This window comes from Dermacentor albipictus, chromosome 5 (assembly GCF_038994185.2).
Source record: "Dermacentor albipictus isolate Rhodes 1998 colony chromosome 5, USDA_Dalb.pri_finalv2, whole genome shotgun sequence".
In the NCBI taxonomy this organism is placed as follows: domain Eukaryota; kingdom Metazoa; phylum Arthropoda; class Arachnida; order Ixodida; family Ixodidae; genus Dermacentor; species Dermacentor albipictus.
Window position 1 is genome coordinate 138,050,145 of NC_091825.1, and position 14,125 is coordinate 138,064,269.

Genomic DNA, 14,125 nt, shown 5'->3' on the forward strand with positions numbered 1-14,125 from the left:
CTTTCGGGATACAGTTGAGTTGAGTTGACTTGAGTGGTTATAGGCTACTGGTGGGATTAGCCTTGCAGTTGCTTCCGGCAATTTCGGGATACAAAAACCAACCGAGCATTCCAAATTAAGCGTCGAGCTGTTATGGCGGCAGCAACGCGGTTGTTAGCGAAACGTACCTCGTGATTGTAGCTACCTTTTTTTTTTAGCAGGAGAAACGAAGCACACCAACTATAACCGCAAGTCCCATAAGCATCGTCATTTCTTCAACAACGCTCCGAGGTGGAGGTGTCACGGACATCGAAAAGTTTCTAAACACAAGCTGAGATCCTCCGGGAAGCTCTTCATCGCGATTATGCGGTTCGCCGGGTGCGTATGGAGACTTCTACAACTTCGTTACGGTATACCATAAAGTCAAATTCTGGATAAATAAGTGGTAATTAATTGCTTATCTGTTCTCGAGTCACCGCTCTCCCAATAAGTAGACCATAAACCTTAAGCGTGTCTTTCCGAGCTCGGGTGCTCGGCCTTTTTTGTTTTTTTCTTTCTCTTTTTGCTAATGTTGCGTCACGTGCTTCCGCTATTACGCAACTGCCAGTTTTTTGCGCTCTTATCGCTGGTCTGTCGTACAAGCACTATTGCTGCCGCGCTATCGAAAGCAACCGCGCATGTGCCGGAAATTGGCCCCGCGCTGTTCGCCACCTCTGGCTCTATCGCGTGGCTGTGACGACGAATGCTACAGAAATTATTGAGAATGGTCTACTAATGCGTAAGCGTTGTTTGGCTCGGCTGCAGCTTCGATTTTTTTTTGCTTACTTATTTGGCTAGCTAATGCCTATCTACCGATCGCTGCCAATCATCTACTATTACACTACTACAACGATTACATGCGTTACCTTGGCCAATTATTCGTTTATGTTGCAGGTACAAGGCACCACGAGATGGGCAGATTTTGCTGGGGTTACACGCCAAGGAATGCGTACGCATTGAAAAGCTAGACGCAGAAGTCTGCATTCTATAGGGCCGATGGCACAAGATTGCGGTATGGACGTTCTATGGACATTGCAGAAAAACGTTTATGAACGGGATACAGACTTTGTGGGGCCAAAAGGGACAAGTATGTTCACGTATGCTTCAGACATTATAGAAAAACGTCTATAGAATCTTTATTGTTGTGACGGTAGGCTAATGGAGTGCACGTACTGCAAATCTGCGCTGCGGTGTCCTCCGCCACCAGTGTGCTTGGACAGGCCGCCTCGGTGGAAGACAGGATAACCGTGAAAAGGAAATTTACTGACAACCGGAGGGCCCAATTATATAGTGGATTCTCGTAAAACCGGTATCGAAAAGCGTATGCAGGCTTTCTATAGCCTTCATATATAGCTACAGGGCAAGTCTGTATTATAGGCGTTCTCTAGACTTAGGCACAGGGAATATGGAAACCTGAGATGCATTTGCACATACGTCGTACTCTTCTGTGAATACACCTTTCCTCACCATTCCTCCCTGGGCAAGCATCAAAGGTCAGCTTCGTCACTGAGACATCGCCTGCGTTAACGTCTCTAGTTTCCATCCGCTAAAAATGAGCTTTTGCGTTTTGGTATAGATTGTGAACGCTGCAGTGCGTAAGCTAAATATTGCATTAAGCCAAAGCCTTCTGTGGTGCACAAACACAAACATTGCATAAGGTTACGCCTTGCATAGGAGATAAGCACAATTGTACGCATTGCATTCAATTCTACAGCAGTCAAGCCTTTCGCTAAAGCTTCGCTTCACCTAGTTTCCAACATGTACGTTGGATTGGCGTTTATGTATTAATTTTTTTTCGTTTGTGTATGAATTCTCGCGCCTCAGTGTACGTACCGTAGATTTGCGCAGTGCAGTTTGCGGCTGCAAGAGTGCTCGCGTAGGCCGCCTCGGTGCATGATGGGAAGGCCAGAGACGGCGTGGGCGAGTAGGTGTTCGCAGCGGGCCGGCCGAAGCAGCCGGCCTCGTACTGCTGCTGCTGCTGCTGCTGCTGCGACTGCTGCTGCTGCTGTTGTTGCTGGCGGACGGCCTTCGCAGCGCGAGCGTGCCGCGCTGTGCTCCCTGAGGCCACACCTCCGTTTAGACTCTGCGAGACGGTCGCGTACTTTGCGTTCTTTGCACTGGATGGGTCCTCGTAGTCGTCCTCCAGCCGGTACTCTGCGCGCGGACGAGAAAGAGAACGAGGAAGAGTCTTAATTCGGGAAGAGAGAGTGAAAGCGACCGAAAGACAAAAGGGAACGTAGGGAGGTTAATCAGGAGGGGGTAGCCGCTTTCTTGTTTTGCGTTGAGGAGGTGAAAAGGTGGACGATGAAAGGTTGAATTTGTTGGGGTAATCAAGGTATGGAAAGACAGAAAAAACCGTGTCTGTGCCTATAGAGCCAAAAAAAAAAAATGCGATGCCAACTTATGGTTGCCTAAACAAAGGTTCCGTTAAAAGAAAATTATGTGATGAAACACAAACAAGAAACACAGAAGTCAACAAACAAGCAGGATACTAATAATTAAAGAAGAAAAATGTGCAAACATGTAGCCTGCGTAATAGCTTTAACTGAACATTACATTTAGTTGCGTGAACTGCGAACAAAGGTGAAAACTGAAGAGCAAAAGCTTTGTAAAGTAAGACGAGGACGGAAAGCGCGGAATTGTTTTCACTTGGCCCCATCGTGTCTTTTGGATTGAAACTTCGAGTTATGAGGTTGTTCTTTAGGACGGATATAGGATTTTGGGAGGATGGGAAAACAAGCCGGACGAGATGAGAAAAAGAGTGATGCCGAGACCATGGCACGGTGTCCATATATCGACAGCTCCGGTGAAACCTTTTAATGGAGCTCTGCAACGCTTTTTTCAACAAGCTAAACTTACCCGTCCAGCCGCTCTATGATGCTGTCATGTAACTTCGCCGCAAACCTTACTCGTCTGTGTCTGTTTATAGCCCGCAAGAATGCTACGATACCGCTCTTCGTCCAAGTGGACTCGCTATAATGCCGACAAAGCCGCCATTGACTTAGCTCGAGTCTTACGTCATAGTGCCTCTTTGCTTCAAGCGCCTCTGATCTTGATGAACGCTCTTTACAAGCGTTCATTTCAGTGGCGACCGTAGTGTAAATAGATGCCTTGAGAGGTACGAGACAAAGTGACAGTGTGAGACATGAATTCCGCTTTGCTTTGGTTTTCTTAAATTCTGTTAGTCATACTGCGTTAAGGCTAATCTAGGCAAATGGTTCATAGAAAAGCGAAGACAAGCCCCATTATCGAAACGTTTGGTAATGGTTGAGGCTTCCATTCTTCACCCATTGTTAACCAATGTTTTTAACTACTGTTAGCCACTGCTCACCCCAGTTGACCCATTCTTATCTTATTTTGTTATAGCACAAGCTTGACACGGACAACAGAAGGCACATCTAACACACATGTAAGATGTGTGTCAGATCACAACGTGGCACAGCTGACACGCTGTGTGTGTCAGAGGTGCCTTCTGTTGTCCGTGTCAAGCTTGCGCTATAACAAAATAAGATATGCCCTACCAACAAGCCCCTATTGCTATCCCCATTCTGATCACTTCGTCGCCGTCTTACCGTGACCCATTTATCTTGCAGGTTATGTTTTACCATGTATCGTTCGCCGCATGGAGCGGTTGATCATGAACGCTGTCATGTTGTACATAGTTTAAATATAAAATGAGAAATGCACGTGCAGTTGTAGGCAATGTGACATACAATAACAAATCTGCGGACCAGCATCTGTTAAGCGAATTCCGGCTCTTGAGCCTGTTAAATTTTATTAGAAGACAATGACTATACATGTGTATCAAACAGACCTGAACGAAATTCTATTTCGGTGAAATTTACTGTCTCCTGAGGGCCAGACATGCGAATGCTGCGTGACATCGGACGGCTTCAGGAGGCTATTGTTTATTACGCAATCGTGAAATTTACAGCGCGGTACAGGACACAGAGCGAGAGGCAACGACGGAACCGCAGTTTTCGGCGTACAATTTAATAACGTTAAGCATCAATGAGACCACTACCAGAAATTACTTGTTACATACTTAGAAACACCGCCCCGTGTTTATAAATGCTCAAAAGCGGCCCCTAGATCGAGTCAGCCGTCCTTGATCACGAGCAAAAAAGTCATTCAAGCACCATCAATGCACACAAGAGCAAAGCTGTTTTATGCCATTGGCATACGCTGTATTAAAGCTAAAGGCTATTTCTTGTTTCTTAAAACAAATACTACTAATCTTCACATAAGCATTTCACGATGCATACAGGGTTAACATTTTTCACTGCACGTCTGATATTTTTCGAAAAACAAAACGCTAAAATAATTATCGCCCACTCTCGCATATTTGAACGACTAACTAAACGCGAGACCAAAGTTTCCCGTCAACATGCACGCCTTATTTGGCAACGTCAATGCGAGTCGCAGGTCAGGATCCAGCGTGCGTTATGGAGGCAAGCGGAACGAACACATAGGGCGAGTTTCCCCATAACCGGATGAACCGCAACGAAACGACTCCGCGAAGCTTGGAAACGTGGCCACGAACAGTTTCATCTCGGTGGCAAAGACCGAGTAAGCCTTCGCTGGCTTGCACCGGTGGTACTGCGCGTAGGCCGTGAAGAAAACTCGACCGCGGGTCAAGCTCCAGGAGCCGTCTATGGGTTCGACCAAGCCGGGGCCTCGCGCTATGCCGACGCAGGTGTCGATGGCGAGCCAGAGACTGGTGCCGAACAGCGGCACCAGCTTATTGCTGCCGTACTTAACGCAGGAGCGATAGCCTTTGATGGAAACCTCGATGGTGTTGCCCCATTGGCCGTCCAGCACCATGTCCCAGACGGCTTGCGCCAAGGCGATGCCCACCGTCGACATCGCCACCAAGGGGTCCGCCGCGTTCTCCAGTAGCGCCATCGTGTAGACAGCCACCGGAACCGTCAATGTCATCCCGTCTAAGGAGACGTTGTTCCTCTGGACGCGCTCGATGACTTCCGGGCTGACGTTCAGCTCGTTGGCGAGGTGTTGGTGGAGACGGAACGCATACTCACTTACGCTGAGGTAGTCTTGCGCGAAGTCACTGTTGCTGAGCGCAGGTAGCCCGACACTTTTAGGGACGACGTCGGAAGGAAACAACAGGTGGATGCCACTTAGCTTTCGGTTAATTTTCTCGACGTCCGAGTGTTCCATGTCGTTCCGTAGCCTATGGATGACGGCGCCCACGATGTCGGCGTACGCAGCACGTATGGCAGTGTTTTGCGGCTGCGTCGGATAGTACTCGATTTTGTCTAGAATCCACAGAGGTCGCAGCGCCCTAGCCTGTGCTTCGCAAAACGTGGCCGATTCATTGCCGCGGTTTTCTACGAGACTGATCTTCTCGGCCAAGTACGTCGAAGCAGCGACGAGTATCAGTGCTATGCTGCGTTGGCGGTTCTCCGGCTTCAGCAAGTCGGCAGTGTGTTCCTCCAGAAAGCTGAGCGGAACGCTGACCACCCTCGATATCCGGTCATATACGGTAAAGTCGCTGAGAAACTTTTTCCACTCGGAGGCATTGACTCTGCCTTCCGTGATCTTTGTCAGGGAGTCGATGGTGGTGTTCTCGGTGCCCAAGTTTTGTGTAGACTTCTGCAAGCGGTCGAAGTAGTCGCCCACCTCTCTGACCGAGACGTTGACTCTGAGCGTCTTCTTGATAACTTCGAGGGCGTCGCCTCTCAGATTCGAGAACTGCCCCTCCGTGTCCGATCCGCGCAGATTCTTGAATGACGGCACCGATATGTTCAAGACGGTAAACGGGCTGTCGCCGTCAGCCTGTAGCACGTCAAACTCGAGCACCGAGGGAAGATCGTACCTCAGGGAAAGCTCGAGCATCAAGCGGATGATGTCGGTCGCTCCCACCGAATCTGAGTCCAGGTCACGGTCCAAGTTGAGCTGGTACACAATAGCCTGGGTAGAGTTCGCTCCGTGTAGCGACGAGTGAGAAACCCATTGCAGGCAGCGCTTGTGGAAGTGGGATACGGCTCTGCCGGCCTCCGTGATGGGATAGCCGTATATGGGGTCCGTGCCGACGTTGGCGACCCAGGCGTAGGTGTTGCCGTGGTTGCCCAGGTAGTTGTAGCAGGCGTACTCGAAGAAGCGTTCGCACGCGTCCACCGTCAGGTTGCCGAGGCTGGCGAGGCGACCCAGGAACTGCGGGCAGCAGAAGAGGCGCTTGCTCGACGAGCGCTGCGCCCCGCTCAGGAAGTAGAGCAGCACGGCCATGGCGGCCACGCCGGCAACCACGAGGCCGGCGACGCAGCCAACGATGGACGACGACCGCGACTGCAAGGTTCGGAAGGCTGACCGGCTCCTTGCGTCCGGTTCCTCGGCCATGAGGTGCTGCGGCCGATATTTCGTCGGTTGCGTTCTTGCTGCAGTTACGATGCGTCGTGCAGCCTTTGTGTCCTACTTCTTCTTCTTCTTCTTCTTCGCAGCACCGAATGATTCGCGTGCCCGCGTGGAAAGCATGCGCGCGCGTGTCTGGAAACATCTTAATTTTAAGGCTAAAAAAAAATTGATAGCTGTTGTTTTTTTCACTGCCCCACTCGAGGCCGATTCCCCAGAGTGGAATGCGCCATTTCACGAGGGAACAAGAACAATAAGAAGAACAAGGCTACTGCAGGACGAACACGACATCGTCTTTACCTTTGTCGGCGTCCTCGACGCTTCGCCTCCCCACTTCCCGGCTTGATCTCTTGGTGTCGAAGATGTACTCGTAGATGAGGCCGGCCAACAGGCCTCCGGCCACGGGCCCGAACCAGTACACCTGCAAACAGGTGCGAAACGCATTCAACACGTTAATGAATTTCATTTCTTTGTCGCTTAAGCGCCCATCATTCATGCTATGCACCACGTGACTTAAAAAGTTATCGCAAAGCATTGCGGCGAAAGTCACTTCTGAAAGAAGTCTTGGTGCATCGTGTGTCAGATACAGAAAGGGAGAAAGAGTGCTGTTGCGGTTCTCGAACACAACCAATATGAGTGAGGGTCCATGATTGAATGACGAACAGTGCAATGTGTATATGTACACGTAAACTATTTCTCATTTTTCATTGATTTTCTTGCATAAATTAAGCTCCCACTTCTACATTTGCATTGTAGTTAGACGGGCTCATTTGTGGCTGGCCTGTGTGCTTTTTTTTTAAAGATTGCTTTCTTAAGAGTCGGACGTTTCTGACAAGCAAACCAACTTTTATGCCCGTGCAACCAGGAAAGAACAAACTAGGACAATGAAATGAAACCTTGCCAGCTTGGTAAAAAGCAGCCTGATCGGCAATCGAGCGTCGACATCACACCAGCAGAGTTGCATAACGTCGATGAAGCTCACTTTCCTAAGGCCAAAGTAAAACAAAACGCGAGGGTATCGAAATCAGCATTACACCTACACCCAGTTCCACCAGAAGAATGGGCATCGGAGAGGAAGGCACTTCAATTAATTCCGCCAAATTGAATCTACGAAGGGAGCATGTACGAGGGCAAAAAGGAAAGTAAGAGGAAATGAATGAGAAAGAAAGGTGTCTGATCTCATTTATCCTTCAGTCACTCGCTGCGCGTCTCTGCGCGCTCGGTGGCGCGAACAGCGTGTAAGCCTGTGTGTGCGTGCGCGCGCTGTAGGCGGGGGTGGAGACGCTAGGGTTAGCTAGAACTACAACGGCCTCGGACGCAGCAGACCACTCTGGTGGCACCGGAAATACATGACAGGAGGCTGCCACAGGACGAGAAAGCAAGAGAGCCTTCTCATGTTGCCCAGGCTTTGTCGAGGAAGAAAACGAAGCTAAAAGGGCTGTCTAGGAGAAAGGGGAACTGGTAAGAGAAGAAGCGAATGAGGACCGGCGTGGCCCCCAAGTTAGAAGACGACGGTATACGAGGACGAGATTAGGCTCACGGGCCAGGAGGGGTGTTGTTCCGGGGCAGAACCAGCCGTGGTATCCGCGACTGCTGCGCGTAACCTCGCCTTTTTATTTTTTTCTCCCCGCTCTCTCTGTATCTTTCTCGCGCGTGCTTTCTTTCTCCTGATGACGTTCTCCCGCCGCATCGGCCGTAACGGCAGCCGTGGCGCGTTGCTTCCTGTCTCGAAGCGACACCAGGCAGCTCCGCGGACGATGAAATATCGCACCCCGGAGGGCCTTCTTCTCCCCAGCGCGCGCGTGTGGTGAGGAGAAGAAACAGCGCGCGACAGCCGACGCGGCTGCCGCTGAGGAATCGATCTTGGTTCTCGCACCGGGTCGGCCTCTTTTGCCCGGCAGTTAATGCAGAGCAAAAGCGCCTTCCGCTGTGCTGCTGCTGTTGCTGCTGCTGCCAAGGACGCGGCGGCGTATGTGTGTCGCTGGCCGCTGTGTACATTTGGTATGTGTCTCTTCCGTGCCTCTCTGCGTTTGAGCACGCCTTGTATGTGTAAGATGAGAGAGTGCAGGAAGTAAAAAGAAAGGAAGAAATGTAGCCTGTGTGTTTTAGAGGAAGGGCGCGCGTTGTGTGTGTGTGTTTATGAGAGAAAAGGGGTGCACGTTGTATATATGCTAGACTATTGCTGGTGCGAGTGTGTGCTTGTGTGCGTGAAAGTGAGTGCGTGTGCACGCACGTTTGTGTGGGTGCCTGTCAAAAGGAGTCCGGAGCCCTCAGGTGACAGAATCGGGCCGAGAGGAAAGAATTGGCTGCCACTAAGAGGTGCCTGCGTCGCACATTTGCCGAGAAGCACGACGTACGGGCCCTGGATCTCGGCATAGGTGCGCTAGACGGCGCACTCTCGCTAATGCAACTCCGTAGGGTTCGACTGCTACGATCGTAAAACCGTTTCTTCTTTTTTTCCCTCTCTATTGCACACAAGGTACCCGCGGTCGCTTTCTGACAGCAACACTGATACACGAACGTGGGTGTCGGTTCTCTCGAAAAGCTGTGATTGGCCTTGCTGTGTCAGGTGTAGCTTGCATCTAAATGCTACACTGGTTGGATATGCTGAACCGCTATTTGGCTGTTTCTTTCTGTTTTTGCCCGAAATTTTGATTCACACCTAACAGAGTTCTGAAACTTGTTTACACATTTCATTTCTAGCCCTTTAGCATGACCTAAATAGGTGTCGCAATATAATACCGATTTTTCTTGCTTAATGTCACATTATGCTTAGTGTTTGCGTTGGTTCGTAAAGCTTCTTGTCTGAAGTCTCTTGTGTGTCATATGTACCTCCAAGCGCACAGCTGCTGCTTTACTTGCGATAACAAGTTATGCTTAGCGTTCGGACTTGATTTTTTGTTCTTGTTTTTCTCGTGTGTCATATGTCCGATTAAATAAAAAACGAAGCAGAAAGATGGTAAAAGACGCAAAGCTGTACCTGAAGATATTTGAGTCAACAGCTCGGAGGAATATCAGCGTGTGTTTCGTTTCACTAAGATTTCACGAACATGCCGAAGCTTATATTAAGGGTGCTATTCGCAGTCGGTGAAGTTGCTCGTCATAAATCAACACTACTGACTAATGTCACCGCTATAGCTTAGAGTTTCAACTCGGTTGTACTTTCTTTACCAGTGTGGGCAGATAAGGGTGTGGGGCTTGAAGTGAAGTTGTTTTGTGGTAAAGAACATTTTATACGCCTGTCTAACTTGAAGCTAAACATTTCGACAGAATTGCCTGTCTGGTTGGGAAATTGATTAGAACTTGAGACTGACTCCAACCAAATAACTGAATTTTATTAGCCCGACGTTTCGCCTGTCTAACTTGCCCTTGAAAAGAATGAGCTAGGTATTTTGGTAGCATACCTACAAAGTTACATGTAATATTTCTTATATATCTTTTAAGAACTTCAAAGCGATTCATTCGACTTAGCTTCAGACAAGCCATTGAAAAAAGAGACTATAGTTCACGTTATGCAAGGGAAATGGCGAAGTTCCCATGGGGTATGGGTCATATCATTTCTCTCTCTCTGCAAGCCAGTCAGTTATGAAGCAGCTGGTGACAGAAATTTTCAGCATCTATGATGTAATCAAATAAATAAATCCATCTTACGCGAACGCTGCCAATGCGGCAATTGTATACTGAGCACCTGAATTTAAGGGTGCTTTCCCCGTATTTGGGATTAGGAGGAGAAACTATTTTTTTTTTACGTGGCAGATAAGAAAATGTGGACGTCGTAGCCATCAAACGACACAGTCCTCCTGAGAAAAAAACAAACATTGTCTGATATGCATCGGCAGTTCCAACTACTTTTTACGAATGAATACGTCAGACAGACTTTCCAAGTTTTGTTACCTCTATGTACCGCCTATCGGACTGGTATACCATATGACATGACGGACGCGGGTATAGAAATTCATCCGTTCACACGCGTCTCGCGACGTTTTACAAGATTACGGGAGTGAAGTGCATCAGTCCTTTTAACGTTGGCCCAACTGCACCCAATAACAACCGACGTGGTCATAGGTGGAGACCTCCCGACTGAGTTCAGCGGCAGAAAGTTAGCTTATATAATAATAATAATAATAATAATAATAATAATAATAATAATAATAATAATAATAATAATAATAATAATAATAATAATAATAATAATAATAATAATAATAATAATAATAATAATAATAATAATCGTAGCTGTTCGACCACATTCAGCTGTTTTTTTTCTCAGTTAGTTAATTGTCAGAGATATCCGATTGACTAATTTCAAATAATTGACAATGCAAGAATGTCTTTCTTTTTGGCCTCTTTGTATCTAAGAGCGAAAAAGAAAAATTCAAACACAATTTAGCTACCGCTAATCGTCAGAGTATGCGATAGCATGCTTAAAGATTTAGAGCAACATGTTTTTTTATATAGGTATAATGACTTCAGATCCAACACGGACGCTGGAATCTCAGTGTAGCGATGCTTTAGTCATGCAGTTATTCAAACGTTAAAAAAACTGCTCATCTCGTGCCCAGTTGCGGCACGGCGATTATTGTGACAAGCTTAGCACGACAGAAGCCCAGTTTACTATTTCTTTCCAGTACCGGCCCACTTATCCTGGCGTTTGGACAGCTTCGCGAACGTGCCTCCTTGCCCACTTTCATTTATGAATGTGATGTTTCTGCACCTCTCACAAACTTTCGCTTTATTGCACACTGCGACGCACTCGCGTGTGCTCAACGTACTTTGGGTTTCCTGTTAGACAGCTGCAAAGTGGGTGAAGCCCACCTACAGTGCTATAATGAAGCGCGTGGCCACCGATGAACCTCTCTTAGAGCGCAGCAGCCCATTGCTCTAACCACCATTAGGCTACGGTCGCGCCTAACGTTGATCGCGCCGCATGCTTCTCTCATGCTAAAGTCGCTCTTCAGAACGTCTCACGCATGCGCCTCGCGCCAGTTTTTTGCAACCTTCCCTCGAGGTTTGCTGGCGCTTCGAGGCGCCGTGCTAGAACGCACTGCCTTTGGGATAGGCCCACAGTTTTGGTCAGACGGATTCCTACAAAGTCGGCGAGGTCCCCGTACAATGCTATCGCATTTTGAGGGCACGTTTATCTGCAGGCACGCCTGCGAGTAACGTGTAATATGTTATTGCGACACGATTAGTAGCCTCCCATAAAATGCTACGGTAGCTTTGTCGGTGAATAAGGAAAGCAGGACTCGGAAACATTCTCTTACACAGTGTTTCTATGCTGACGCTTGAGACAATGAGAACGGAAAGAAGGACGTAGAACGATCTGTCGCCCCCTCCTTTATTTTCACCTTTGTCTGCTGGTCACAGTGTGCCAACCAAGCAGACATTTGCAACACAGGATTCGCTTTTTAGTAAGTAGAATAAACGTGAAGAAAACATATACACCACCGAGATGAAAGAGAAAAGAAAAATAAGCGCGGGACCTTTTCTTTGCTTCTCCAAAGTATAAGAAAGAAAGAAAGAAAGAAAGAAAGAAAGAAAGAAAGAAAGAAAGAAAGAAAGGAAGAAAGAAAGAAAGAAAGAAAGAAAGAAAGAAAGAAAGAAAGAAAGAAAGAAAGAAAGAAAGAAAGAAAGAAAGAAAGAAAGAAAGAAAGAAAGAAAGAAGGAAAGAAAGAAAGAAAGAAAGAAAGAAAGAAAGAAAGAAAGAAAGAAAGAAAGAAAGAAAGAAAGAAAGAAAGAAAGAAAGAAAGAAAGAAAGAAAGAAAGAAAGAAAGAAAGAAAACGAGGACTGCGTGACGAAACGTTGTCTTTCTGGCTTGTACGTATAAGGACACACTTTGTTAACGGCGCAAAGAGAGAAAAGCGATGCCAGAACAAGAAGCTGGATTTTCGTAATAATAGAATCGGTGGTCGGACTGAAGGGCCCTGCAATTATGGACCGAGGGTCCTTTGTACCCGTTGTCAAAGCTTGCTCATCAGTAATCGAATTGTTTCGCTCCATTGTCACGAAAAGGAGCGACCGGAGCCCCGGCTTTCAGTTATTTATATAAGACGGCCTCGGAACGAGTAGAAGCTCCTTTGTTGGACGCTTCTCTTTTCCACACTGCAAGGTCACGACACGTTCATAAATGTTAATAAGCTCGGCAATGGTCAATGAAACTTCGTATACACATTCCCCGTAGTCGTCTTTCTGAAACGAAACAAAACTCTGTACTTAGGTAGTCGGGTTGAGAATGACTTATTTTTGTTGTATTTGATGCTCTTTCCATTTCATATGCCCATCGCTTTCTCGTGTAGTTAGAGACCATGATCACGCGTTAAACTAATGTGGGGTTCTAGGATATGTGCGCATTTGTCTCGGCGGTGTAGTAGTAGTCAATCGCAATCAATAGCGTGTGCCCATTGCGGAGTATTTGCGAAGAATTGAGTGGTACAAGTTAAATAGGAAATTAAAGCATACTTCATTGTGAAGGAATTGAAACAGATGTTACCGGCAGGTTGGTTAGAGTACCATGTACCTGTCTCTATACGGCGTTAATGGAAACGACGAGCAGTACAGCAGCATCTTTGTTGATGGGATCACATGCGTATACCGTGCTGAGTTTGCGGGTATGTACGGCCACTTGGGAGGTCGCTGGTGAAACGGCCTCTCTGCCAAAGCGTTAACGCCTCGTCTCCTCGTGTTTTCTGCGAGCGCAGGAGGGAGAGCGTCTGTTAGATTGGACGCCTGCATGTATAGGTTGGTGATGATGCTAAGGGGCATCAAATTTCGAATCATTCGATGACACACAGTCTAACAAAACAAATCAGGAAATCTCGGCATTATTTTTTTTAAAGGTTGCCGTACTTCTTTCTAATAAGAGCGACTAGTTTCGCACGCGTTTCAACTTCTGGCATCGCACTTGAATTGTTTTTTTTTTTCATGTGATAATTCTTTCTAGCAGTTGTCCACTTGGCTTTCTTCGTTATAAATTCAATTTATTGGTAGATTTCAAGAAAACGGTCTTTCGCTACTAGTTTTACTCTCCACTATGATAACGCTAACGCAGGAAGAGGCCTTCGCCCTGGCAGTGGACATAAATCAGAATGATGATGATCATGATGATGATGACGACGACGACGCTAAAGCAAATACCCACCCGAGATACAACTGTGCTATCAGAGGATGATCATTGTCGATTTTGCGCTAGCAAGAAGCGCCCACCAATCATTATCGAGAACGAGACGTAACTTAGCGACGTGCGGGTGAAAAGAAAGACAAAAGAACTAGCTTTTTTTTTCTTTTGCTCTCTTCTCTTTTGCGCCTTCAACGCGACAGCAATTGTCGTTGCCGACAAGGGTTAACGACTTGTAGCGGCGACCCGGAATCGACAGTCATCAAGCGCAGGTCAGTACAGCGCAGGAAGAACATGACTCGATACTTCGTTGTTTTGACGCCCGCTGCTGCGGTTATCGCGAACGCCTTCAATTCGGTCGCGGCATTTGCGGATGCGATTCTCTCTTCGTGAAGTAGACCGCAGTGACCGTCCCCCCTCCCCCCCCCCCCCCCCCCCCCACCACCACCACCATTGTCGAGCACCGGGTCACACACACTCTTAGCGTGCTTGTGTTTTTTCACGGTGTCATTTTGTTCTAGCTGCACTGAGAGCGGAGGCGAACATGGAGGCGAAGGAACATTACTGCGTCAAGTTAAATGTCATTATCGTTTCAGCGCATATGCAGTAAAGGGCCGGTGACA

General features: G+C 47.6%; 2 protein-coding genes across 2 annotated transcripts in view; one reads left to right on the forward strand and one right to left on the reverse strand.

Moving 5' to 3' along the window:
* LOC135909297 (uncharacterized) overlaps positions 1-14,125 on the forward strand; it is a 192,018-nt gene that overhangs the window by 43,303 nt on the left and 134,590 nt on the right. The window lies entirely within an intron of this gene.
* The window catches only part of LOC135909295 (lens fiber major intrinsic protein-like), a 52,765-nt gene that overhangs the window by 1,044 nt on the left and 37,596 nt on the right, over positions 1-14,125 (reverse strand). The window contains exons 5-6 of the mRNA XM_065441234.2: positions 6,688-6,808; positions 1,852-2,172 (exon numbers count right to left, since the gene is read on the reverse strand). Of these exons, the coding sequence (XP_065297306.1) occupies positions 1,852-2,172; positions 6,688-6,808 (442 nt within the window). The remainder of the gene's footprint in view (positions 1-1,851; positions 2,173-6,687; positions 6,809-14,125) is intronic.